Source organism: Scardinius erythrophthalmus, assembly GCF_964197995.2.
Source record: "Scardinius erythrophthalmus genome assembly, chromosome: 16".
Lineage (NCBI taxonomy): Eukaryota > Metazoa > Chordata > Actinopteri > Cypriniformes > Leuciscidae > Scardinius > Scardinius erythrophthalmus.
The window spans coordinates 27,852,818-27,880,573 of record NC_138236.1 but is presented as its reverse complement, the minus strand read 5'-3'; the positions used below and the strand labels follow the sequence as shown (position 1 = coordinate 27,880,573).

The 27,756-nt window shown below is 42.1% G+C and overlaps 2 protein-coding genes across 3 annotated transcripts in view; one reads left to right on the top strand and one right to left on the bottom strand.

Moving 5' to 3' along the window:
- The window catches only part of ano10a (anoctamin 10a), a 50,833-nt gene extending 48,047 nt beyond the window's left edge, over nt 1–2,786 (bottom strand). The window contains exon 1 of one of the 2 annotated variants that reach the window (XM_081389676.1): nt 2,297–2,786. The gene's annotated coding sequence lies outside the window, so the exon portion shown is untranslated. The remainder of the gene's footprint in view (nt 1–2,296) is intronic. The other variant, XM_081389677.1, reaches the window with a different exon arrangement.
- On the top strand, nt 474–27,756 carry abhd5a (abhydrolase domain containing 5, lysophosphatidic acid acyltransferase a). Its single transcript, XM_081389678.1, has 9 exons — nt 474–552; nt 3,461–3,514; nt 3,850–3,930; nt 4,875–4,960; nt 14,608–14,980; nt 16,597–16,751; nt 24,619–24,730; nt 24,944–25,130; nt 26,569–27,756. The coding sequence occupies exons 2-9, from the start codon at nt 3,483–3,485 to the stop codon at nt 26,656–26,658; spliced, it is 1,116 nt and encodes a 371-aa protein (XP_081245804.1). The 5' UTR covers nt 474–552; nt 3,461–3,482; the 3' UTR covers nt 26,659–27,756.

Here is a 27,756-nt window from a genome sequence, read left to right as displayed (position 1 = left end):
AAAGTCTCCAAAGATTTTTTATTTCAGAGAAATTCCGATTTTAAATAACTGGCCGTCCCGGAAAAGAAATGTCGCGCCTCAGTGACGCAATGTCCGCTCTCTCTATCCTTCTTTCCGGTGTGGACCATGTGATAGGATATTCCACCACACCGGATTTTTTTTTTTTTTTTTTACAACTTTATTGAGGTTTTTTTCTTATCACAATAAACAATAAAGACATCTGACAAAGAATAAAAAAAGGAATAAAATAAAAAATATGACCCACATCACCGGAATATCGCATGGTAAAATGCGGAAGTGGTGGTTAAAGCGTTATAGCCATAGACTGTATGGTTATAGCTGTTATGGATCACGAACTCTTTGGCGAGTATTGAAGTGCCAACAAAACGAAAGCGTCCATATTCGGATACACGCGGAGTCACGGACTGTGTGACAAACGGAGGAATAAAACCCGGATATATATCACTGCGGATATCGGCAGGCGTTTTCGAGAATGGAGAGAGCTGCGCGTCTGGACTTGTCAGAGACTCTCTCGCGAGTGTATTGAGACAGGTAAGACATGCAACTGTCAATAATAGCACTTATAAACAAAGTTATATTGCTCTTTGTACTTTGGTAAGGCTTTTTATCACGTGTGGTGACCGAGATTATGGCAGTACAATTACAATCGGAGATGATGTTAAAAAAAATATTTAGTCATTACTTGCAAATGTTCGTTCAAATTTACTTTTAGATATTGGTTTGAACACGTTAAACAACACGGCATTAACCATAAAAAACGTAAAACTGCACAACATTAACCAAACAAATCATTTGACAAATAGCTGTATGTTGTAACGGGATAGCCTAATATAGCATAACATTTCACGTCCCTTGCAGTTCATTAATTATGATGACATAAAATAATACGATAAGACATACAGGTAATACAAAAACGAATAAATTACCTCATCCGTGATCATGATTCATTAATTCCATTTAGATACATCGCTAGATGGTGAAAACGCATTATAAACCACATCTCCCATCGTCACCTCCTTCATAGCGTCATCAAGCTTCGCCTTTGTTATTGTTGGAAACTGCGCCCTCTTGTGGTCAAATACCAAAGTCACATACTGGAGCTTTCACTTGACGAGCAAGAACCAATGAGGTTCATTCTCGTGTTACGCAGCACGTTTGAGCTTCAGCAAGAACCAATGAGGTTCATTCTCGTGTTACGCAGCACGTTTGAGCTTCAGCAAGAACCAATGAGGTTTGTTCTCGAGCATCAAGCAGGTTCTGTTGAGCTTCTGTGTATGTTCACATCAGTGAACGTAATGTGAATAAAAGCCTAAATTAAATCTGTCCATCATATAAAGTCTTACGGTTTGGATTGACATGAGGGTGAGTAATTAATGACGGAATTTTCATGTTTGGGTGAACTATCTCTTTAACAATTTTAAGAAAGACCTACATAAAAATATTAATGCAAGGGGTACTTGTTCTCTTCAAAATCAAATTTTCATTGTTAGTGTTAAATTATATTACACATATATTTGCAATATGTTTCTAAAAGCTTTCTATACGGGTTAGGTTTGGGGGTAACGTTAGGGTTAGGAGATCAAAATTGCGTTGGTTCAATATAAAAACAACTTAAGTCAATGGAAAGTCCCCAAAAACGTACAAAGCGAATGTGTGTGTAAAACACACTGTTTTGTATATTGTGTCTGCCTGCTTTTATACTGCAAATTGTCTGATGTGATTAATAATGCATTTAGCCCATGTATCTATACAAATGAATTGTCTCTGCCTATTCAAAAAGGTTGAATAAACTCTTTAACAAAACCTTATGTTCTACCCAACATCACCAATTTGAAGACATGCATCAATAAACATGCAATATGCAGTTCAGATAAAAACCTGAAAAGTAACTGCACGAAAAGGTGTGGCAAAAAAAAACAAAAAACGGAAACCTAAAGAAACTAAACCTGGAAGACTATCCCGGTGTTTTGGACATGTCTCTGGAAACACAGCATGTGATTCTTATTACAGTAAACATGAAAAACACAATCTCTCTTTTCTTTGGACGCTTTGACAGATCACTGGGCGGAGCTAAACACGCATGCCATGCCCGACAAGGAAACATACAAAGACAGAATAGCATATGTGATCCCAGTCACATTTATACGGAAGGTTTACAAAATGTAACCTCTTTTTACCACTTTGCAATGCTTAAACGCTTGTAAAATAACATATTAATGACACAAAACCGCATGACAGGCCTGATACCCCACTGACATGTAAACTGTCTACTCACAGTGTTGCACGCGCAATCAGCTGTCCGGAACGCGAAACAGACGTCAGTCCTGCACTTCAGACGCCCATTTAAGCTAGTTTAGCTAAAAACCTTGATTGGGTTTGGGTATAATTCAAGTGTATGAGCAGGAGAGGTTTAAAGTTAAGGCTGACTTGAGTTCCTCCACGTCATCGAGATGACACAGCCCTAATTCTAGATCACACCCACCCACCGTTCAAACCTGTTATACAAACACATGCATGGTCAACAGTGAGTGATTTATCAACACTGATATAAAAAAATGCAGACAGAACCTAGAGTAAATGCGCTTGAAATATATCCGCTTAGTTATTCGTGCATACGCCGTTTCCATTATCGCGTTTTAACATAAAGAAAATGTAAATATTTGTGCCTTCAAACAATACGTGTGCAGGGAAAACGACTTCTGAACTGAACATTTAACGCTGATAATTATCAGTAGACAGCTGAGAAGACCCGATCAAAGTTCACTGTTGACGTTTTGTCACGTGATCATTGTTAGTGATGTACGAGTCGTGAGTGAGTTGACTCTCTTGGACCGGTTCTTTGTAATGAACCAGTCTGAATTGATTCGTAAACCAGATACATACATATCGCGATCTGGGGTGCGTTAAGCTTCACTAGCATATCTTCGAATTAAATTAGTTTATGTGTAAGCAGTTTTCACAGCTACAATGGACACTATTGCTTATGTGTAGCCTATATAACAAGATAGAGCAATGCATATCAGTATAAGTGTTATTGTGTTTTGTGCCCTTATAGAAGTTAGTAAGTGATTGTCAGAAACAGTAGAGAATACTATTCTATTCAGCCTAAATTGGTTCAACAATTTGTTTAAAGAACTGGTTAAAAAGAAATCAGATTATTTTACTCCACGATTACGTACTCACGCGAGGTTAAACTTCCACAAATATTTTATTTTTATCATTTTTTTGTATCTGACAATTTACTTTTTTTTTTATCCCAACAGTTAATCACCCTGCAAATGCTCCTACTATCATTTTACTCGGGTTTCTGGTTTCTGGTTTCTGCCCATTATGAAGGAGACATTAATTCAGTCCGTTTTTTTTAACTTGTTCAACTGATTCAATAAAAGATTCGACTCATAAGAACATAATGTACACAATTCTCTGTCTAACTGAACAGTGAACAGCACTGTCTCGAAAACATGGCTGAGGAGACAGTGTTAGCGGACACTGGGTAAGTGACCCTCTAAGCACACATTTGCTTAAAAATGTTTAAATGGTGTGAATTATATGTGCGTTCCTACTGTTGTTGTTTAGTTAGATTTATTTGTTTTCGTTTGCACGCCGTACGCGAACTGTTTGTGTACTGTCAGTGTATATCAATAAAACGGTTGTTGTTAATGTAGGCTATTTACTTCTTACAATTATTTCTGTCTGCCAATTCTTTTTTTATTAACAAACTCTTTAAATTAATACAAAACTGATTTCTAACTAAATTATGAATTGCCTGTATTGTAATACAATTATTACAGTATGTCTTTGATTGACAGCACTTTCTCTTGGCTTTAGACTGGCACAGCGTGTACTGATGTTTCTTGGTATTCGTAGTCTCTTCTACAGTGTTTTCTCTTTCTTGGACAAGACAGTGAGGTAAAATGTGTCCAAATGTTATTCATAAACTAACTCTACCAAGTGCCTCTAAGTTTTGGTCACTTACAGTGTTCATGTTATTACATAACCTACATTGTAATCCTAGCAACATATGGCTATACTAAATGTGAACCAATATTCTAAATCAAATTTAAATTCTACCAAAAATCTTTTCCCTCCTATTTATGAAAAATTGTAGTGTTTCAGTGGCATTGTTTGGCCAAAGTGGGTATTTTATGCTGGCACTGAAAAACATAGGCCTATTCAGTTTTGTTCAAGTTGATTAAATAAAGTATTTTGTCTCAAGATAATAGTATCAGAGATTCTCATTAATTGTCTAAATAATCAATATATAAAAAAAAAACATGTAGGCTAATCAACGATTTGTTCATTTAATAATCATGAATCAGTCATTGCTCCTGTCATTGCTCTTGATGACCTCATGGTAAATTAGGGCAATTTCACTGTACATAGCAACAGTCAGGTGTATAGTACTAATTAGTTTTGGTTTCTATTTAGTTTTTGGAAGTTTAGCCATATTGCACCTTACTTATTAATATGTGATTATTTTGTCAGGATGAGCACAACTACATATACAGAATACATATTCAATATATCATTAACATAATATGTGTAGCCTAACATGGACACTGTAATGTACAATTCTGTTACAATGTCCAATAAGTTATATGAAGTAATTCCTCAAGGTCTAAGGGCTTGTGTCCTCTGAAAGCAGATTTGAAAGCCTACTTAATATTTCCTGTATATGTTATTTATTAATTAGCCTAATGAATTTATTTTGCTCTGAAAGCAGATTTTAACCTGTCATTATTATCATTAGCCTAATTGTTGTTGTTGTAAAGAACAAACATTTTCAGCCATCTCATGTTGGTTTCTTTCTAAGTGAAATAAGAATGAGAAGCTCACATTTAATTTTATTGTAGGTCATGGTGGATTACCGACTGGCTGCCGTCCTGGAGCCCAACATCTCAGAGCCAACTGAAGGAAGCTGAAGAGAGGATGCTGCACTGTGAGTAACACCAACCATTGTCAAATCAAAATTTAAACTCCAAACTTTTCAAGTTTTTGTTAGGTATTGCAAATTGTCTCAATGATCAATATACAGAGTGGTAATAATAAGTTTGTGAACCCTTTGTAAAAAATGTCCGGAGTGTCTATTTACACCAAAATCAAATAGTTGAATTTTGCCTTGTTGGCAGAGGCTATTTACACTAGCTCTGCCCACTATTGTCTGGTTGAGTGAGACAAAACTACAAAAGAAACCCATTTGAAAACAGGAGCAGTGGTGTGGAGAGTAAGGGAGCGTTTACAAGACCATTTTTAACTAAAAACGTTAAACTTTTTATTCGTTTTGGCCATTAATTTACTCAACAACGGTGTTTTGGGGGCCTGAAAACGCAAACTTTTGAAAACAGGTTTCAAAGTGGAAGTTTTTTAAAAGGTAACTAAACCCTAAAACATCTTTTTTTTTGTTAATGATCTGTAAGACTGGGGCTTTATTAGTGCTGTTCGTTGATTCGAGTACATTTTTTGACATTTGGGTATAAAGTGTTTTAATTCTACAACATATGGCGCAAAAATGTCTAAGTGCTGCCCTCTTCAGGTTGAACGGTGGCTACTGCAGTTGAATTTTCCTACTGGAAGTTGTGGTGCTGGTACCCTGTGATGTGAGAGGGCACCAGCTCACCATGCCCTTGGTACAAGCTAACCATGCCCTTGGCAGCCCCTGTTATAAAAGCATCTTGTTCTGTCAAAACAAATGTAGTGATTCAGGAGTTGGAATTGCAAGTATTGAAAACGATCAGGATAGCGTATATTAGCATCTAGTTAGCATAGCATTTATATAGTTATTTAGATTATTTCGTTTAGCCTAGGTAAAATGGGCTTCTCCAAACAGCCCGCGCTGAAAAGCAACGCATAATACCATAGTTACCCTTTAAAACGATACCGTTATCATCTCCATGTAAACTACACAAACGCGAATTTGTGAAAATGGTGACATCATCATGTGTTCAATCTATAGGCGCATAGTTTTTCTTTACAAAGTGACAGCGCCAACTATTGGCGTAGCAGCAGAATACAGCATTTTGAGTCGTTTTCGATAACGTTGTTGTCTGTACGCAAAAAACTCAAAGGAAAAACATTTCCTTTTTTAGTACATCATTGTCTTGTAAACATACCCTCAGATGTGTACGGTTATGCGACCAACACAAGTTCGAATCTGCCTTTTTAATAGTGGGAATAAAGTGTTCAACATGTTTTTAATTGACCTATAATTGAAATTGGATGTGGTGTCCTCATGATCGTTTGATCGATGTGCTGGAACTACGGACGAGCTCAACCACGACACATGTAGCTCATATTACCACACTCAAAACCATGGTTTCTTTACTGGACCTTCGAGGATACATTTACTGATCAGCAGGTTTAGTATGAACCTCCAACATAGGTGTAGAGGTGTGCTTTAGGGATAAGGACAAGTAATGTCCTAATATGGCACCATCCATTATGTTGTTATTATTGCATACTGTTTTATAATTACTACAATACACTGAGGTGTAAATAGTATATGCCACTGCTGCACTAAGTATAAATAGCATCTAACTACAATGTGCACACTTAGGGTAAAGAAATACCGCTATTTTCTCTTAGAGTAAATGACATTTAATGCTTTTTGCATACAAATAGTCTTTGCCAAACATATGTGGATTTCTGCATTGATTACTCAAAACAAGTTATAAAAACTCGGTGAGTGTTTTAGCGCAATTTTCTCACCTCATGGGATCACAACACTAAGAGATAGTAAATCTTTTCCTGGATTTTTTTTGTGCGTTCCCGAGATTAGACCTTCCTTAACATAATGCCGAAAACCCAAAGTCTCTAGGTGGTCTGGTTGAGGAGTAGATAGAAGTGCAAGATCGGTGCGCACAGACGCACAGAACAGAAATCATGAGTTAACAATCGCAATTTTGTCCGGTGGAAAATTGCGCTAAAAAGTGGTCTCATCTTAATTTAACTCAATTGTTGACACACACAATCTGACTAAACTAATAAAGCACACACGATTATACTTTTCACATTTTTATTAAATACTAAATACTAATAAATACTAAATACTAATAAAATACTTTTATAAAAAATGTAATTAAATTAAGTAATCATTCACAGTGCATTTAGCAGAATTTTACTTGTAATAAAATAAGGTCTGCACTAGATATGAAAATGCTTAGCTTGTTTTATTTATATAGGTAAAAATATATATTTAAAGAGTGAAGATAATAAACTTATTGATATTAACTTGGTATGTTTTAGTATGAATATATACTCATATTTGTCACATACATATTTGTGACAGTGTATGTTAGGGTGGTCCTTATCAAGTCCAATTTTTAATTTTTATTTTGCAAAATGTTAGTGTCTTAACCTCTTAAACTGTTCCTCTTAACTTCAAAATTAGAAATATGCAAAAATGTTGACCAAAAAAAATGATATTTAGAGGTAGCTCGATCATGTGGAAGATTGCCTACTGTATGTTAAGCTGTGCACCGTTATTGTGATATGCAAGTAATATTAAAAGATGCTGCAAATGAACTACATTTTATTGAAATCAGAGCAACACTGACATGACAACAATGACAACAATCTCAAAAAAAGCACTAAGTTCTCTTACGAGAGATACTCTCGTACTGCGTAGAATACGCTAGGGGAAAATCCTTTTCCACGAGAATACTGAAGCCAAAAAAATTATCCTTTAATTTTGTATTAATGTAAAACGCGTTGCGGCAGCATACAGACATAGGCGAGGCAGCTCGCGCGCCTATTGGCTGGTCTGCTGGCAACTGCTTAAGCCTATCGAGCGAGACCTAGAGTGACGTCAGACCCAATGAGGGCGCTTCGCGCCCTCTGCGTCACGTCCCGCCGAAACGGGCGTGGCTTAGGTCTATAAATACCGCTCGCAGGCATTATTTCTCTGATTTTTTCATCCTTCAGCGAAGCAACTCACATCGCTGGATCCGAGAAGAAGCCGCGCTGTTGAAGGAGCACCTCAGCGGGACGAGTCGAAGAAGCTGCTGGCCGCGCCGCCTTCATCGCCTTCCTGCTGCGCTATCCAGCGCCTATATCCTTTTCATTGCACTGTGTGTGTGTGTTCGCCGGCGCGACTCACACTATCTAAAAGAGCTGCGTCTTTTTCAAGATGCCTGCTTGTGGCTCGTGCAGAGCCGCACTCAGCGACGGGGACCGCCATGTCATCTGCGCTTCCTGCCTGGGTCAAGAACACGCAGCTCTCGCGCTCGCTGATGGCGGCTGCCATCACTGCGAGCTGTTGCCTTTAGCGACTCTGAGGACTCGCTTGGCACTGTTCACCGAGACTGCGCCCACACCTGCTGTTGTGCCGCGCCGTAAGAAGCGCCGCGCTCAGCGGATCCCGGAGCCCTCTCTCAGCCGTCAAAGCTCGCCGGTGCGCCCGCCTGCTTCTCCGGTTTCATCAGCTTCGCTCACGGACGGACAGCGGCCGCGGTCTGCCGCCGCTTCTGTCGATGACGCTGATGAGATCGACGCGCTGCTTCGAGAGGAGGATTCCTGCTCTCTCATAGCATCAGGCAGTGAGGATTGGGCGGGCTCTGAGGACCCCACCCCTCCTGCCCGTGCTTCTACGGGAAAGAGAGCGAGCATTGAGGCGGAGCTCATGCGCGTGCTCACTCAGGCCACGGCGAGCCTCGGCCTCGAGTGGATTACGCCTGAGCAGCCTGCTCATAACCGGCTGGACGGCTACTTCCTGCCTGGGGAGCGCGTTTCACCTGCATCCAAGCCAGCGCCCTTTCTTCCTGAGCTTCATGAAGAAGTCGCTAAATCTTGGGACTCCCCTTTTTCGGCCAGGACTCGGTCCTCTGTCTCTTTGGCGTTCTCCGCTGTTGACGACGCAAAGAACAGAGGCTACCACTCCCTGCCGCCGGTTGAAGAGGCTATCGCAGCGCACTTATGCCCGCCCTCCGCTGGACGGCGTGCTAAGATGGCGCTGCCCTTAAAAGCCTGCCGCACGACGTCAACCCTGCTCCGCCGCGCTTTCTCCGCCGCCGGGCAGGCCGCGTCAGCGTTGCACACCATGGCCACGCTTCAGATATACCAGGCCGATCTCCTCCGCCAGCTGGACGAGAAAGGACCTGACGCAATCTGTGTGCCGGACTTGAGGAGCGCTACAGACCTCGCTCTTCGCGCCACCAAGTCAGCAGCACAGGCCATCGGACGGAGCATGGCCTCGCTCACCGTGTCTGAGAGACATCTGTGGCTTACGCTCTCTGACATGTCTGAGTCGGAGCGCACCGCGTTCCTCGACGCGCCGCTTTCCCCTGCCGGCCTCTTCGGAACCTCGGTCAAAGATTTCGCCGATAGGTTCGCTGAGGTGCAGAAAGCGACCCAGGCCATGAAGCACTTCCTCCCGAAGCGCTCCAGTTCTGCAGCAGGCCGTGCGAAACCGTCTGCTCAGAGCTCACAGCCTAAGCCTCCGCCCGCCGCCTCCTCTTCTCAACGCCGCCAAGCCCAGAGCTCGAGACCGCGCTCTCGCTCATCCGGCCGCCGCCCCGCCCCGCGTGGCCCGCGGCAGAAGGTTGTGTTGAAGCCAGAGGCCCCGAAATCATCCTAGCACGCCTAGGAAAGCGACGGTGTCCAAGTCCCGCTGCGGCCGGACTTCCACCAAAGCTTGTCCAGTTCCAGGAAATGTGACTGGTCCAGCGTATTTAGCAGCCAACAAGCCGGTTCCATTACCCGCTTGCCTGCACACAAAAGCCGTTTTTACGGCTACCCAGATAAATCCCTTAAAGAGTGTATTTTCTGGTGTCCCGGCCACGGCCGACGGTGTTTCATGTGTAGAAAAAATGCCCGCTACTCAGCGCCCATTCCTACACACAAGCACAGCCCTTCACACAGGGCGCGCGCACATAAAATCGACTCAGATCGATTGCGCTTCAAATGTAGCAAAAGTGCCCACTACCCAGTGCCCACTAACGCTACTTCCCACATGTCTCACGGTCCCTGTGAATACAGGACCCGTATGCATATGCTCTGCTCACGCGAGCAATGCTGTAAAGGTGGTGTACGTGCCCGCCGCTCCGCGCCCACGCCCACACACAGACATGAAACTAGCCCAGCCCTCCTCCTCTCAGCTAAACAAAAGCACACAAAAGCCGCTGTATCGCGAGCCGATCAGAGCGCGCTTCGCATCCGGCCCCTAGCTACTCGCGCACCTGCGTGGGAAAAGCTTCCCGGGGTTTCGAGATGGGTGCTGAACATCATAAAAGGAGGCTATTCGCTGCAGTTTCGCCGACGCCCTCGCCGCTTCATGGCGCGCGTCGAGACCACGGTAGAATCGAAAGTAGCCCATCTACTTCGAGCCGAGATTTTGAAACTGTTGAGCAAAGGGGCTATAGAACCCCTATCTCAAGCTCAAAGCGAGGGGGGGCTTTACAGCAGATACTTCCTGGTGCCCAAAAAAGACGGGGGTCTCAGACCCATACTAGATCTGCGGCAGTTGAACAGAGCGCTTATGAAGCGCCAGTTCAGGATGCTCACAACCAGAAAAATCCTCGCGCACGTCCGCCAGGGGGACTGGTTTGTGTCAATAGATCTAAAAGACGTGTATTTTCAAATACAGATAGCGTCACGTCACAGGCGATTTTTGAGATTCGCCTTCGAGGGCCAGGCATATCAGTACACAGTCCTTTCGGCTTGTCCCTGGCACCCCGTACATTTACGAAGTGCATGGACGCAGCGCTCGCACCCCTCAGATTACGGGGCATACGAGTGCTGAACTATCTGGACGACTGGCTGATTCTAGCCCAATCTCACTCAGAGCTCGTAGAGCACAGGACCATTTTACTCGATCACCTCGAGAATCTCGGTCTCGCAGTGAATTGGGAGAAGAGCTCACTTTTCCCCAGACAGATTATATCTTTTCTGGGAATAGAGCTGAACTCGCTGCTAATGACAGCACGCCTGTCATCTCAGCGCACACTAGACATTCGTCGCGCAGCCGGCGCGTTCCGCTGCGGCGCGATAGTCCCTCTCAAAGCCTTTCAAAGGATGCTCGGCCTGATGGCCTCAGCATCTTCAGTTCTCCAGTTGGGCCTTCTGCGCATGCGCCCACTGCAGTTCTGGCTCAGAAAGAGAGTACCACGCTCAGCGTGGGCCTCCGGTCAGCTTCGCGTCAAGGTCAATCGAGCATGCATTGCAGCTTTGAAACCTTGGGAGGCAAAAGACTGGTACCAATCAGGTGTAAGCCTGGGGACTTCCTCGAGAGTGATGGTGGTGTCCACGGACGCATCCACCTCGGGATGGGGAGCGCTGCTCGAGGGCAGACCGCTTTTTGGCCTATGGTCAAAGCGGGAGAAGCTCTTACATATCAACTGCCTCGAAATGTTGGCAGTGAGCAAAGCGCTCACGCGCTTTTGTCCCCTCATACAGGGGCACCACGTGCTAATACGTTCAGACAACGTCTCAGTGGTGTCCTACATAAATCGCCAGGGCGGCCTCAGGTCCCTGACTCTGTACAGGCTAACCAGGCGCCTCCTGATATGGGCCCGCAGCAACCTGCTCTCGCTGAGAGCAGCGCACGTGCCAGGGCTCCTAAACATAGGACCAGACAGACTGTCCAGGAACCAAGTTCCGACAGGAGAATGGTCTTTGCACCCACAGACAGTCCAGCTGCTGTGGAAGAAATTCGGCAGAGCGGAAGTAGACCTGTTCGCGTCTCAGGAAAACGCTCACTGTCCAGAATTTTTCTCGAAGAGCAAGGACGCGCTGACCCACGAGTGGCCTCGCCGTCCTCTCTACGCTTTTCCCCCCGTCTCCCTCCTGACTCAGGTGATAGAACGGGTCAGGGAAGAAGGATGCTCAGTGCTGCTTGTAGCCCCGCTTTGGATGAGCCAACCTTGGTTCCCAATCGCGATGCAGTTAGCAAGCACCGCCCCGTGGCCAGTGCCTCTGAGGAGGGATCTCCTCTCTCAAGCCAACGGCTCGATTTGGCATCCTCACCCAGAGCTGTGGTCCCTCCATGTGTGGGCCATCAACGGGTACCCGCTGACCTCCCACAGGGAGTGCTAAACACTATCACACAGGCCAGAGCTCCGTCTACGCGACGTCTCTATGCCTCAAAATGGTCAGTGTTCTCTAGCTGGTGCACAGCTCGTGGTGTGTCACCCCTGTATTGCGGTGTGACGGAGGTTCTTTCCTTCCTACAGGAGCTGTTGGATAAGGGCAGGTCCCCTTCCACGCTCAAAGTCTATGTAGCGGCCATAGCAGTGTTCTCTTCGACCACGCTCGGCCAGTCTATTGGAAGGAATGATTTAGTTATTCGCTTCCTTCGTGGAGCTAAGAGACTGAATCCTCCCAGACCTCCCACAGTCCCTATATGGGACCTTTCTACGGTACTGGAAGCCATGAAAGGTCATCCATTTGAGCCCTTGCAGGAGATTGATCTTAAACACCTGTCTTTCAAGACGGCGTTTCTTCTGGCTCTCGCTTCAGTGAAGCGCATAGGGGACTTACACGCGCTCTCAGTAAGCGCGACGTGCATGGAATTTGGGCCGAATGACTCTAGAGTTATACTCAAACCTAAGCACGGTTATGTTCCTAAATCCCTCAATACACCGTTCAGAGCACAGGTCATTTCCCTGTCTGCCCTGCCGGTCACTGAAGGAAATATGGACGAAAGCTCCCTTTGCCCAGTCAGGGCGTTAAGAGCTTATGTGTCTCGCTCGTCTGTTTTCAGACAGACGGAGCAGCTATTTGTTTCTTTCAGCGGACGTTCTAAGGGACAAGCCGCTTCGAAACAGACCCTATCCAGATGGGTAGTGGACGCGATAGCGCTAGCTTACACAACCAAGGGCATGCAGTGCCCGCTGGGTGTCAAAGCGCACTCCACGAGAAGCATGGCTTCATCGTGGGCATGGTCAAGTGGGATTGCCTTGCAAGATATTTGTATGGCGGCAGGCTGGGCCTCTCCGTCTACATTTATAAGGTTTTACAACCTAGAGGTTCCCGCACTACAGGCCAGACTACTGTCGGTCTAGTATGGCCAAAATCTCATAGCTGGCGCTGTCAGTTATGCAGCTATTGAGTATTGCAATCCTTGCTCTATGCTGCTATAAGGAAGATAGTGGCTAACCCCCCTTTCTTCCAGGATTCCCTGTGGGTCCCCTGGGTGATTATGTACTGTATGAACTCCGGGCTGTCGCCCTTGAGTCTATGGTATCAGATCCCAGCACGCACGGCGTTTTACAGTAGGTTCCCCTAGCGTATTCTACGCAGTACGAGAGTATCTCTCGTAAGAGAACGTACTCGGTTACTAACGTAACCTCGGTTCTCTCTAGAGAGAGGAACGAGTACTGCGTATCCTGCCGTGCCTGCACGCGCTCTGGTTGCTTCGACTATGAAAAACCAGAGAAATAATGCCTGCGAGCGGTATTTATAGACCTAAGCCACGCCCGTTTCGGCGGGACGTGACGCAGAGGGCGCGAAGCGCCCTCATTGGGTCTGACGTCACTCTAGGTCTCGCTCGATAGGCTTAAGCAGTTGCCAGCAGACCAGCCAATAGGCGCGCGAGCTGCCTCGCCTATGTCTGTATGCTGCCGCAACGCGTTTTACATTAATACAAAATTAAAGGATAATTTTTTTGGCTTCAGTATTCTCGTGGAAAAGGATTTTCCCCTAGCGTATTCTACGCAGTACTCGTTCCTCTCTCTAGAGAGAACCGAGGTTACGTTAGTAACCGAGTACGTTTTCAACAATCCCTCATTTCTGATGCTCAGCAGCCAGTGTTGACTTTTTGCAGTCTGGATAGATCCGTCGGTGATCTTCCAGCACATGAAGGAGAAACTGCTATTGTTCTTCAGAGTGTGTGAGATAGCCATTGTATTCTTGAATCAGAGCCACTCCTCTCTCGGCGTGATCATTGACTACTTTCATTGCATGTATGGTTGCCTGTGCCTCCTGATAATCTGCTTGATTCGGCCAAAGTTCCGGGTCAATTTCAAGGAACGTAATGTAATTTTTTTAAACCAAAAAATGTGCTCTAAACCCAAACAATAACCAAGGTGATCATCAATAGAAATATGTATTGATTCCACCAGGAAAGGTAAATCTGCCAAACCGGGTCATGGATGGATTAATTTGGATTTAGTTTCTACAATAAGTAAACTGAGATTTGTATCTAAAATACATATTTAGGAATATATGGTGCAATAGATGCTTTTATGGAGATTTTTTGGGAATTTTACTAGCCAGGTACAATACCAATTCAAATGATCTGTTTTTACGAAAATCATCAAAATCTCAGAAAGTTTAAAGCTATTGAGCTACCAGTAATTATTATGTTACTGCCATAAAAATTGGCATGCTGTATTTTCTTACAGTATATAAAGGAACAATTTGAAGGGTTAAGAGCATGACAATTGGAGACTTTAAAAATAAGGACCACCCTAGTGTATGTGTGCGTCAAACTATGTGTGTGTGTGTGTGTGTGTGTGTGTGTGTGTGTGTGTGTGTGTGTGTGTGTGTGTGTATATATATATTATATATAATTTTCTGGTAAGATGTAACCTTTGCAGATACATTTTCTGTGCCCTTTATAATACAGAAACCTTTCCTTTTTATTCCTTTCAGACGTCACAAGCAAGTTCTGCAGGCAGTTTGTTCACATATCTGACAAAAACAGACTGTGGACTTTGGTATTTAAGGGGCCAGTGGAAAATAAAACCCCTCTGGTTCTGCTGCATGGATTTGGGAGCGGTGTGGGATTTTGGGCCTTGAACCTGGACTCTCTCGCTCAGCAGAGGCCCGTTTACGCCTTCGACCTGCTGGGCTTTGGCCAGAGCAGCAGACCTCACTTCAGCTCGGACGCCCAGGAGGCTGAGCTCCAGTTTGTTGAGTCCATCGAACAGTGGAGGAAGAAACTGGGCCTGGAAAGTATGATTATGTTGGGCCATAACCTGGGAGGATATCTGGCTGCCTCCTACGCAATCACATACCCAGATAGGTTTGTAACTAAAAAGACAGAAAAGAGTTCAGCTTTAGCGAAATATATATTTATTATGATCCTCTAATTGAGTGAGGGATTAAATACTATGCAAGCACAAAAATGAATAAGTAAATATCTATACATTAGAGTAGAGTGTCTTTGATTGATTTACAATCATATTGATTGATGAATGGCTGTTGCATTTTTGATAATCATAAACATTTTAATGATACTCCTGGCAGAGTTAACAAATGTCCGAATTTGAGAATTGGCTGCCTTGCATTTCATGAATTTGAATTTGAAATGAATTGGCAATTTACCACAGACACAACAGAGAATTACATTAGTTTTAAGACAAAACATAACAAATTACATTATTAATTTTGACTAATTCTGCCTATTTATTACTAATTCTGCCTAGATACATTTATCACATCTAATTTGAATGCTTATTACTTAAGTTAACTGCTAAAACAATTAACACATTAAGCAAATATAATATAAAATAAATATTGACACATGTAAATTAGTATATTAGAGCAGCGTGTAAACGAAGTGTTGTTTCCTCCATGGTCCATAACAATTATTAATGTTATCTAATGTTTCTGGAAATACCCCATGTGATGTGAATGAGATCATATATTTCTGCATAATTCGTACAGAAAAATTAATTGCATTATTGAAAACTAAACATTTATTTCTTAGATTTTTGTTCCCCATTGTAGTTCTACTTCTATAAATTCTAATTTATAATTTGCCATTCTGTATCCTGTGTCTTACCTTAATACAAATTTAAATCTGATTTCAAATCAGCCCCTTGATGAATAGAAGCTCACTTCTGTGTCGTGTTGTAACTGTGGCTCTGAATGCAGAACACTGTTTTTCACATCCTTCCTGTTTCCCCATTTCCCACAACCTTTATATCTGTCAGCAGTTTGACCTCAGCATTTGATTTGAAACTATTTTTGTTAGCATCTGATTTCAACAAGCATTAGAGTTACTGCATATTCCATATTTTCGCTTTTTTTTTCTTTGTCTCTTTGTATCAGGATGAACACAGATTACTTTTAAAGTCCCCTCTCTAGTCAATAATCGTATTCCTTAAAACTTATCTTTGATCACCAAAGTGAGATATTTAAAAGTTTTTTCCTTAAAATTGAATTTTCTTCATGCCTTAAAATAGCTTGAATGTAACTCTACACCCTTGCCTCATTTAGTATACGTGGTTCTATGAATATGCAAATGAGCCCCGCCTCCGCTCACTCACACCAGCTCAGAGATCCACTCGTTGGCGATCACACGTTGACCTGATTGGTTACAAGGTAGTTTGTGACATCAGAAACACCAGCGTGTTTTTGAGACTGCCTTTGGTTCATTGCAGTTTTAAGGAGAAAATACTCAGCAAGGGTGTTGACTTGGGAATTTGCACATGGTTTGTCTTAAAGCATATTAAAAACACCACAAAGACATCTAAACAACATTAAAAGCTGGATTTTCACCACATGGGGGCTTAAAAAATTACATTTGGTCAGTGTAACTAGTTGTAGCTTGGTGTAAGTCCATTTAGTTGTGATTCAATTGAAAATATGCTACAGATATGTTACAGTATGTCCTTCTATGTACCCACTGTCCAGAGTAAAGCACCTGATTTTGGTGGAACCATGGGGTTTTCCAGAACGTCCTGACCCAGGAGACCAAGATAGGCCCATTCCTGTGTGGATCAAAGCGGTAGGGGCAATGCTGAGCCCATTCAACCCCCTCGCTGGTCTCAGATTGGCTGGACCTTTAGGTAAGATTTATTCTAATCTGAGAGTGCAAATCAAACGTAATAAAAGTATTAATGAGAAAAAGAGAAATTACAGCTTAAGGCTCAAGATATGCTTGTATATCTTAAATGATGTGGAACACCATGTGATAAAGATTGTCAGTAATGAAACCAGGGACAGATTTAGCCAAGACGTCGCACTTGCAATTTCACTGAAATGATTCACTCAGAAATTGGAGCATGTCTTTTTTCATACGTCATACTCGTCTCATATCGCATACCTTAATCACATTGCCTTCTGTGTATATGCTGCAATTGTTTTGCAAGAACAAATTGGCTTTGGAAAAAAACCTAGAATTATCAAGGATCTGAAAATTTGTGTTTTGAATTTCATAGATTAATATTAATGATATTCCACTCATATTTTACCAAGCTAGCTTTTTAATATCTCATCTGAGAACATATTTCATATCTCTTTCTCTCTTTTCCTTTTTTCTACACTGATAATGTTTATTTTTGTTTTTGTTGTATATGAATTTCAGATAGATCCAAAAATGATGTCATCTCAGTGTCCTTGAGTCCTAGTTTAGTATAAAAGTATCCAGTATTTTAGGATAACCAAAACCTCATACCCAGAAACTTCTTCAGACTTTCACATTTTATGGGCTGATTTCTTAGGGAAATCTACAGAATTATGTGGAATGGATATTAAAGGCATAGGCTAGTTCAATCAAAAATGTAAATTATGTCATTAATTACTCATTGTCATTCCAAACCCGTAAGACCTTCACTCATCTTCAGAACACAAATGAAGATCTTTTTTATGAAATCTGAGAGTTTTCTGTCCCTCCACTGACAGCTAAAGTAAGCCACTACGCTTCAAAAAGATCATAAAGAGATCGTAAAACTTATCCATATGAATAGAGCAGTTTAGTCCAAATTTTCTGAAGAGACATGATCGTGAATATGATGAACAGATTTAATTTAAACATTTTAACATTGTTCATTGAACATAAACAGAAGTTTAACCGAACCTGCTTGGCGCGCAAGAATGAACCTCATTGGTTCTTGCTGAAGCTCAAACGTGCTGCGTAACACGAGAATGAACCTCATTGGTTCTTGCAGAAGCTCAAACGTGCTGCGTAACACGAGAATGAACCTCATTGGTTCTTGCTGAAGCTCAAACCTGCTGCGTAACACAAGAATGAACCTCATTGGTTCTTGCTGAAGCTCAAACGTGCGGCGTAACACGAGAATTAACCTCATTGGTTCTTGCTGAAGCTCAAACGTGCTGCGTAACATGAGAATGAACCTCATTGGTTCTTGCGGAAGCTCAAACGTGCTGCGTAACACGAGAATGAATCTCATTGGTTCTTGCTGAAGCTCAAACGTGCTGCGTAACACGAGAATGAATCTCATTGGTTCTTGCTGAAGCTCAAACGTGCTGCGTAACATGAGAATGAACCTCATTGGTTCTTGCGGAAGCTCAAACGTGCTGCATAACACGAGAATGAACCTCATTGGTTCTTGCGGAAGCTCAAACGTGCTGCGTAACACGAGAATGAATCTCATTGGTTCTTGCTGAAGCTCAAACGTGCGGCGTAACACGAGAATGAATCTCATTGGTTCTTGCTGAAGCTCAAACGTGCTGCGTAACACGAGAATGAACCCAATTGGTTCTTGCTGAAGCTCAAACGTGCTGCATAACACGAGAATGAACCTCATTGGTTCTTGCGGAAGCTCAAACGTGCGGCGTAACACGAGAATGAACCTCATTGGTTCTTGCAGAAGCTCAAACGTGCTGCGTAACACGAGAATGAACCTCATTGGTTCTTGCTGAAGTTCAAACGTGCTGCGTAACACGAGAATGAACCTCATTGGTTCTTGCAGAAGCTCAAACGTGCGGCGTAACATGAGAATGAACCCAATTGGTTCTTGCTGAAGCTCAAACGTGCTGCGTAACACGAGAATGAACCTCATTGGTTCTTGCAGAAGCTCAAACGTGCGGCATAACACGAGAATGAACCTCATTGGTTCTTGCAGAAGCTCAAACGTGCTGCGTAACACGAGAATGAACCTCATTGGTTCTTGCAGAAGCTCAAACGTGCTGCGTAACACGAGAATGAACCTCATTGGTTCTTGCAGAAGCTCAAACGTGCTGCGTAACACGAGAATGAACCTCATTGGTTCTTGCTGAAGCTCAAACGTGCGGCGTAACACGAGAATGAAGCTCATTGGTTCTTGCTGAAGCTTAAACGTGCTGCATAACACGAGAATGAACCTCATTGGTTCTTGCTGAAGTTCAAACGTGCTGCGTAACACGAGAATGAACCTCATTGGTTCTTGCAGAAGCTCAAACGTGCGGCGTAACACGAGAATGAACCCAATTGGTTCTTGCTGAAGCTCAAACGTGCTGCGTAACACGAGAATGAACCTCATTGGTTCTTGCAGAAGCTCAAACGTGCGGCGTAACACGAGAATGAACCTCATTGGTTCTTGCAGAAGCTCAAACGTGCTGCGTAACACGAGAATGAACCTCATTGGTTCTTGCAGAAGCTCAAACGTGCTGCGTAACACGAGAATGAACCTCATTGGTTCTTGCAGAAGCTCAAACGTGCGGCGTAACACGAGAATGAACCTCATTGGTTCTTGCAGAAGCTCAAACGTGCTGCGTAACACGAGAATGAACCTCATTGGTTCTTGCAGAAGCTCAAACGTGCTGCGTAACACGAGAATGAACCTCATTGGTTCTTGCAGAAGCTCAAACGTGCTGCGTAACATGAGAATGAACCTCATTAGTTCTTGCTGAAGCTCAAACGTGCTGCGTAACACGAGAATGAACCTCATTGGTTCTTGCTGAAGCTCAAACGTGCGGTGTAACACGAGAATGAAGCTCATTGGTTCTTGCTGAAGCTTAAACGTGCTGCGTAACACGAGAATGAACCTCATTGGTTCTTGCTGAAGTTCAAACGTGCTGCGTAACACGAGAATGAACCTCATTGGTTCTTGCTGAAGCTCAAACGTGCGGCGTAACACGAGAATGAACCTCATTGGTTCTTGCAGAAGCTCAAAGTGCTGCGTAACACGAGAACGAACCTCATTGGTTCTTGCTGAAGTTCAAACGTGCTGCGTAACACGAGAATGAACCTCATTGGTTCTTGCAGAAGCTCAAACGTGCGGCGTAACACGAGAATGAACCCAATTGGTTCTTGCTGAAGCTCAAACGTGCGGTGTAACACGAGAATGAAGCTCATTGGTTCTTGCTGAAGCTTAAACGTGCTGCGTAACACGAGAATGAACCTCATTGGTTCTTGCTGAAGTTCAAACGTGCTGCGTAACACGAGAATGAACCTCATTGGTTCTTGCTGAAGCTCAAACGTGCTGCGTAACACGAGAATGAACCTCATTGGTTCTTGCAGAAGCTCAAAGTGCTGCGTAACACGAGAACGAACCTCATTGGTTCTTGCTGAAGTTCAAACGTGCTGCGTAACACGAGAATGAACCTCATTGGTTCTTGCAGAAGCTCAAACGTGCGGCGTAACACGAGAATGAACCCAATTGGTTCTTGCTGAAGCTCAAACGTGCTGCGTAACACGAGAATGAACCTCATTGGTTCTTGCAGAAGCTCAAACGTGCGGCGTAACACGAGAATGAACCTCATTGGTTCTTGCAGAAGCTCAAACGTGCGGCGTAACACGAGAATGAACCTCATTGGTTCTTGCTGAAGCTCAAACGTGTTGCGTAACACGAGAATGAACCTCATTGGTTCTTGCTGAAGCTCAAACGTGCTGCGTAACACGAGAATGAACCTCATTGGTTCTTGCTGAAGTTCAAACGTGCTGCGTAACACGAGAATGAACCTCATTGGTTCTTGCTGAAGTTCAAACGTGCTGCGTAACACGAGAATGAACCTCATTGGTTCTTGCTGAAGCTCAAACGTGCTGCGTAACACGAGAATGAACCTCATTGGTTCTTGCTGAAGCTCAAACGTGCTGCGTAACACGAGAATGAACCTCATTGGTTCTTGCTGAAGCTCAAACGTGCGGCGTAACACGAGAATGAAGCTCATTGGTTCTTGCTGAAGCTTAAACGTGCTGCGTAACACGAGAATGAACCTCATTGGTTCTTGCTGAAGCTCAAACGTGCTGTGTAACACGAGAATGAACCTCATTGGTTCTTGCAGAAGCTCAAAGTGCTGCGTAACACGAGAACGAACCTCATTGGTTCTTGCTGAAGTTCAAACGTGCTGCGTAACACGAGAATGAACCTCATTGGTTCTTGCAGAAGCTCAAACGTGCGGCGTAACACGAGAATGAACCCAATTGGTTCTTGCTGAAGCTCAAACGTGCTGCGTAACACGAGAATGAACCTCATTGGTTCTTGCAGAAGCTCAAACGTGCGGCGTAACACGAGAATGAACCTCATTGGTTCTTGCTGAAGCTCAAACGTGCTGCGTAACACGAGAATGAACCTCATTGGTTCTTGCTGAAGTTCAAACGTGCTGCGTAACACGAGAATGAACCTCATTGGTTCTTGCAGAAGCTCAAACGTGCTGCGTAACACGAGAATGAACCTCATTGGTTCTTGCTGAAGCTCAAACGTGCTGCGTAACACGAGAATGAACCTCATTGGTTCTTGCTGAAGCTCAAACGTGCTGCGTAACACGAGAATGAACCTCATTGGTTCTTGCTGAAGCTCAAACGTGCGGCGTAACACGAGAATGAACCTCATTGGTTCTTGCTGAAGTTCAAACGTGCGGCGTAACACGAGAATGAACCTAATTGGTTCTTACTGAAGCTCAAACGTGCTGCGTAACACGAGAATGAACCTCATTGGTTCTTGCTGAAGCTCAAACGTGCGGCGTAACACGAGAATGAAGCTCATTGGTTCTTGCTGAAGCTTAAACGTGCTGCGTAACACGAGAATGAACCTCATTGGTTCTTGCTGAAGTTCAAACGTGCTGCGTAACACGAGAATGAACCTCATTGGTTCTTGCTGAAGTTCAAACGTGCTGCGTAACACGAGAATGAACCTCATTGGTTCTTGCTGAAGCTCAAACGTGCGGCGTAACACGAGAATGAACCTCATTGGTTCTTACTGAAGCTCAAAGTGCTGCGTAACACGAGAATGAACCTCATTGGTTCTTACTGAAGCTCAAAGTGCTGCGTAACACGAGAATGAACCTCATTGGTTCTTGCAGAAGCTCAAACGTGCTGCGTAACACGAGAATGAACCTCATTGGTTCTTGCTGAAGTTCAAACGTGCTGCGTAACACGAGAATGAACCTCATTGGTTCTTGCTGAAGCTCAAACGTGCGGCGTAACACGAGAATGAACCTCATTGGTTCTTACTGAAGCTCAAAGTGCTGCGTAACACGAGAATGAACCTCATTGGTTCTTACTGAAGCTCAAAGTGCTGCGTAACACGAGAATGAACCTCATTGCAAGCATACTTGAGCTTCCATTTACCACAACTGATGTGCAAGTTGATGAATTTTTATATGAGAATAAAAGCCTAAATTCAGTCTGTTCATCATATAATAAAGCGATTGAGTCTCTTTGGAAAATTGGAAGAAGAAGAAGTTTTATTTATTGCGCCTTTCCGTATCTCAAGGTCGCTTTACATGTACATTACAAGGTCGCTTTATTGTACATTACAATTAGAGATGCACCGATTGATCGGCTGGTGACCGGAATTGGCCGATTTTCACGTGATGGGCCGGTCAGTCTGACAAATGCCGATTTTATGCCGGTCAAATGCACTCGGGCGCCGCATGATTAACATCGCGCAACATCAGCATTACACGTGCACACGGAACACACATGTAGAAAACCTCGTGAATTACTGCCGTTTCAGACCGCAAGCGCGTATTTTTTTTCGCCGTGCGTGTTAATCAATGAGTGCATTCACAACGGGAGCAGGAGCAGCGCGTGAGCGTCAAGCAGGAGCGTCGCGAGCAGTGAAGCGCGTGTTTCGGCGCCGAGTCTATTTGCTGCACTGCTCACGCTCAATTAAAGGGAAAGCACACTTTTGATGGACAAAATAGCCTAAATAGGGTTTCACAAAAAAGTGCCCAAAATGCACAGAATTTGAGTGTTTTAACAAGAACTGGAGTAGGCTATTTCAGAAAAGAAGACCAATATTTATAGAAAATGTACCCATTTAAACTTGTTTTATGATTCAGTTTGTACAAGAGATTGCAATAGGCCCGTGTGTGTGCTTTGAGAAATATCTTTATACTGCAAGGCTATATTTTTTTATTTTTTTATTAATATATTATTTTATTGCCATTCCCTGTTTTCATACAGACGTTTAGTTTGCTAAATACATATATAAAAAATATATTGGATATTGAATGTGAAAAGGAAATGGTTCTTCCATAACACTGCACTGTAGATGTGTGTGAACTATGCAAATTGTAAAATGTTCTATTACAGAAAAAAAAAAAAAAAAATATTTGTGTGTGCTGTAAAGTGGTTAGAAAAAATGAAATCGGAATCGGCTAAAATCGGTATCGGCAGGTCAAACTTAATGAAAAATCGGAAATCAGAATCGGCCCAGAAAATTGTAATCGGTGCATCTCTAATTACAATACATTTACAAACTAATTTGGACTAAACCGCTCAATTCATATATGCATTCGTTTTATGATCTCTTTCTGAACTTTTTGAATGGTTAAAGTTGTAGTGGCGTAGCTGTCAACGGAGGGACAGACATCTCTGATTTCATCAAAAAGATCTTAATTTGTGTTCCGAAGATAAACGAAAGTCTTACGGGTTTGGAACGACATGAGAGAGAAATTAATGACAGAATAAAAATTTTCGGGTGAACTATCCATCTAGCATAGTGAAAAGTGTTAAATGGAGCTGAGAGTACTATACTATTATTAAGAGCTGAAAGATACCAAAAAAAAATCTAATTATCCAGAATATGTAATAAACAAAACACAATAGTGATGTGCAGTGGTGGCTGGTGGGCTTTTTAATAAAGGAGGCACACTAAATCTGAGAACCCGGATTATTATTTTGTTTAATTAACTGCTTAAAATGTCTTTTAGATGTAATAAAATTACATTACACATACACAGCAAGACAATATAAATACAATTTCATTCTCCTATCATGAAATCCATACTACAGTATTGTTCTGTCTCGCACCCTCTGCTATTTAATGATAATGATTGCTGTGTCAAGCTTAGGCGTGGGTCTTTTGCTCGAATGGTAGCTTGGTACATTTTTGGAAAATATTCAGTATTTCTATAATTCATAATTAGGTTGTCGAGAATAGATTATCAGCGGGAGCAGTTCAAACTAATATCACATGCTTTCTAGAATGATTGGTTGTTATACTAAGAGAGGCTAATCACCTCTGTAATGCTGAGAAAGTGAAATACTTACTGGTGACTGGTGGCTAATTTTCTTTTACCAACGGAGGCAAAAATCTCGGGATATGGATTGTGCCACCCCTCCTCCCCTTCTCTGTCTTCAGATTCGCCTTAGCAATCACATCGGCATATCACAGTGATGAAATAAAAACAAGAAATACACATACTGAACACATAACACAACAAATTTATTAACATTAAACTATTCTTTCAAAATTTCGAGTGGGCTGTGCCTCCCCTGACGAGCCGCCTCTGGTCATGTGTAGAACTTTGTGAGTGATGGACGTTCCAATTCCTTGAAATCTGCAGAGCTTTCTATCAACTTCTGTAGGATTCTGAAGGGGGCTGGATATTAGTCACTGACAATGGGAACATGTGACACATGAACTGAAGAATTAATGATAGGATGAAAAATTTATGGGTGATCCATCATTTTTGGATAGATCGATTTTTGGTGGATTTTCACTTTTTAGTTTTTTCAGATGTGTGTTTTGCATTGTCCTGTAGGTCCCACTCTTGTGCAGACTCTGAGACCAGACTTCAAAAAGAAATTTGCGGCTATGTTTAATGACAATAGAGTCACAGAATATATCTTCCATCTTAATGTCCAAAGTCCAAGGTACCAAATCTATCTATCTATCTATCTATCTGTCTGTCTGTCTGTCTGTCTGTCTATCTATCTATCTATCTATCTATCTATCTATCTATCTATATATCTATCTATCTATCTATCTTATGCTTTTTGTTGTGAATGGCTTTGATATATGTCTGAACGTTGAAATTCTCATAACGGTCTGCTGTTTATTTTTTTATTATGATCCTAATATTTTAGCGGTGAAACAGCCTATAAAAACATGACCATTCCGTATGGCTGGGCAAAGAGGCCCATGCTGCAGAGAATTGGCCTGATTCACAGCGACATCCCCATTACGGTGATCTATGGCTCACGCTCCAGCATAGATGGCCACTCCGGCAATTCAATCAAAGAAATGAGGCCAAACTCCCATGTAGAGATCATTGTGAGTTCTCCATTCACTGCTCAGCACACACTGCCACTCAGAGAAACTTTTCTTGATCTTTTGCGATAACAGCTTGATGTACTATGAAAACATACTGCAACTTTGCAACATCACACAGATCTGTATGATTTCATACAGAAATGCATTTGAACACATGGTTGCCCACATTTACATGTCAGCAATGAAAACATTGGCCCACCTAGTCACAGTGAGGTAATGAGAAAGCCAGGCTGTGTAGTTCCTGTCAGTGTGTAGCACCTACAACCCTGCATATCCTTCTGAAGGATCCCAGTGTTTCAAATGTGTGACTGACGTTTTTTTTTTTTTTTATTCCTTATTTCAATATGATCTTAAAGGAAAACTTTAACTTTTACAAAATATTGATTTTGTTTTGGGGTCTACTAGGATAGGCCTATATTTTCATGCTTGAATGTTCAAAAAACGTATTTTTCAAGTGTGTTTCGGAAATGGTCATTCCCGTAACAGCATTAGATCGAAAAATCATGGTCATGGTGACAGCACACAACTAACGCAACTCAATAAGGCCTCGACCCCCCTTTTTTTGCAAATACATTGGCGGGAAATATTTAAATGAGGAATATTGTGACATATTGTTAATTTCCGGACTACAATCGAGGCATTTCAAGGAGTTCAGAAACAGCGCTTACTGATAAAAATGGACTTTGTGCTTTGTAACTTTGCAGTCCTTTTTCATGCTCAAACAGCAACATTACAACGTTGAAAATGTAACAGTTTGTGAAGCACATTGCTTTGTGATTCTTTAATAATGCATGTAGGATTTTCAAAGAAGCTATTATTGAAGGATGGGGCAGTTAAATACAAATACAAATCTTAATCTGCATGCAAACGTGATGATTCTGAAAGGAAACTTGACAGTATGACTATTTTTAGCACAATAAAAGGTATTAGTGGACCTCAGGACCTCATGATATGACCCGTTAGAGCATGATGATGGGCAAGATATCCTTCATGGGATTTCATAGACATTTGGAGCTTCCACAAATAACTTCTTAATTCCAGTGGGAGTTCTTTTGCATGAATTCTAATAGATTAAAATGCTGAGAGCAAGCAGTATTGAAAAAGTACAATTTGAATTGGCAGGCAGAACAAAAACAGAAGTCTTTGTACAATGAATATGCTTGTGTTCCAGACTGACCCCTCTCACCACCACAAAAACTGAGCTAATTATTCTAGTTCTGAAAGGCCATTGTGTAATCTTCGAGTTATTAGGGATGTTAAAGCCAAGTGAAAATATTGCAACATTTTAAGTCACAATCTGTGGCACTGGTTCAAAATAAACACCTACATTTTATTATGGCACTTCTGGTATACACAGATTATTTTCTTGGTAATCTTAGTCAGTGTCTGTCTGCTTTTAACTAATGTTAAACTTCTTATTGCCTTGCATTGTTTTTAGGCCATACAAGGTGCAGGACACTATGTGTATGCTGATCAGCCAGAGGATTTCAACCAGAAGATACTTCATGTCTGTCAAACCATAAACTGAAGAGCGATGAGGAAGGTACTTTTCTTCTGGAACTATCCAAACATGGCTTTCTGCAGAGCTGTGTTTCTCCACATGCACACACTCTCATGCGTGTCAGCAAATTATCTTTGTTGAGTCCGATATTGGGATCGGAGAGTTTGGAGGCCACTTGGTTTGAAAACCAGATGCTTGTTTTGCACCATACTGAACCTTTTTTTTTTTTTTTTGGTCCTAAATATTAAGTTTCCATGTCACATAATTATGATTATATAACAATGTGAAAATTTCATTTTTTTTTTCAAATCTGTTGTTATAATATTATGATAATTGTTCATTATTATGACAATCAATAACATTTTGTGGTACATACACTAAGGAATTTAGTGACCATAGACAACTGAGAGCAATTAGGCACTTTAATTAACTTAAATTTCCACATACATGTAACCCTATGGTTTTCATTTAAAACATTTTTTTTGTGTGTTTATAAACTTTCATGAACCTTTATCAGAATGTGAGACAGTAGTGATTGTGTTTTATAGCTTTTGAAGCCTTTTTGTTTTTTTTCTACCTCATGAAATTGTAAAAGATTCTTTGTTAGGATCAGAAGGGAGGCAGACAGGTGGATCAACAGAAAGCATGTATATCCTCCGGTCATGCAGTTCACATGTATCACTTTACTTATTGTATGTATTGTATGTAAAATTGCCACAAAATCTTTTTAAGTGCCTCAATTGCCAAAATACGTGCACATTTTTGTAATATCCTCAACCGTTTAAAGTCCATCTTGCCTTTATCTTCGCCTGTAGGCTGGTGTTTTCACAAAATTGAAATGGTACTGAGCCCCAGGTCAGAGTTTAAGTCTTCAGGCAAAATAAATGCAACATGCCTCAGGGCAAAGTCTATATACTGTAAACGCATTCAGTGCTTAATAGGCATTATTTTGTAAGGAAACATTATTTTAGTATCATTATTATTGTTTTGGAGTAAATTGAGGCTGTCATAAAAATTTTGTAAATAATAATTTATATTTTTCCAGGTTTGACAAATCTATTTTTCATGTGTGAACTTGATGTCTGTTGTTAATTTTAATAATAATAAACAAATTTTATGAGTCTG

Excerpts from the sequence above, each read along its gene's own strand:
- abhd5a (XM_081389678.1), top strand. The coding sequence starts at position 3,483 with ATGGCTGAGGAGACAGTGTTAGCGGACACTGG. Across the intron at positions 3,931-4,874 it reads TTCTTGGACAAGACAGTGAG|GTCATGGTGGATTACCGACT; the intron begins GTAAAATGTGTC and ends ATTTTATTGTAG. Across the intron at positions 14,981-16,596 it reads GCAATCACATACCCAGATAG|AGTAAAGCACCTGATTTTGG; the intron begins GTTTGTAACTAA and ends CCCACTGTCCAG.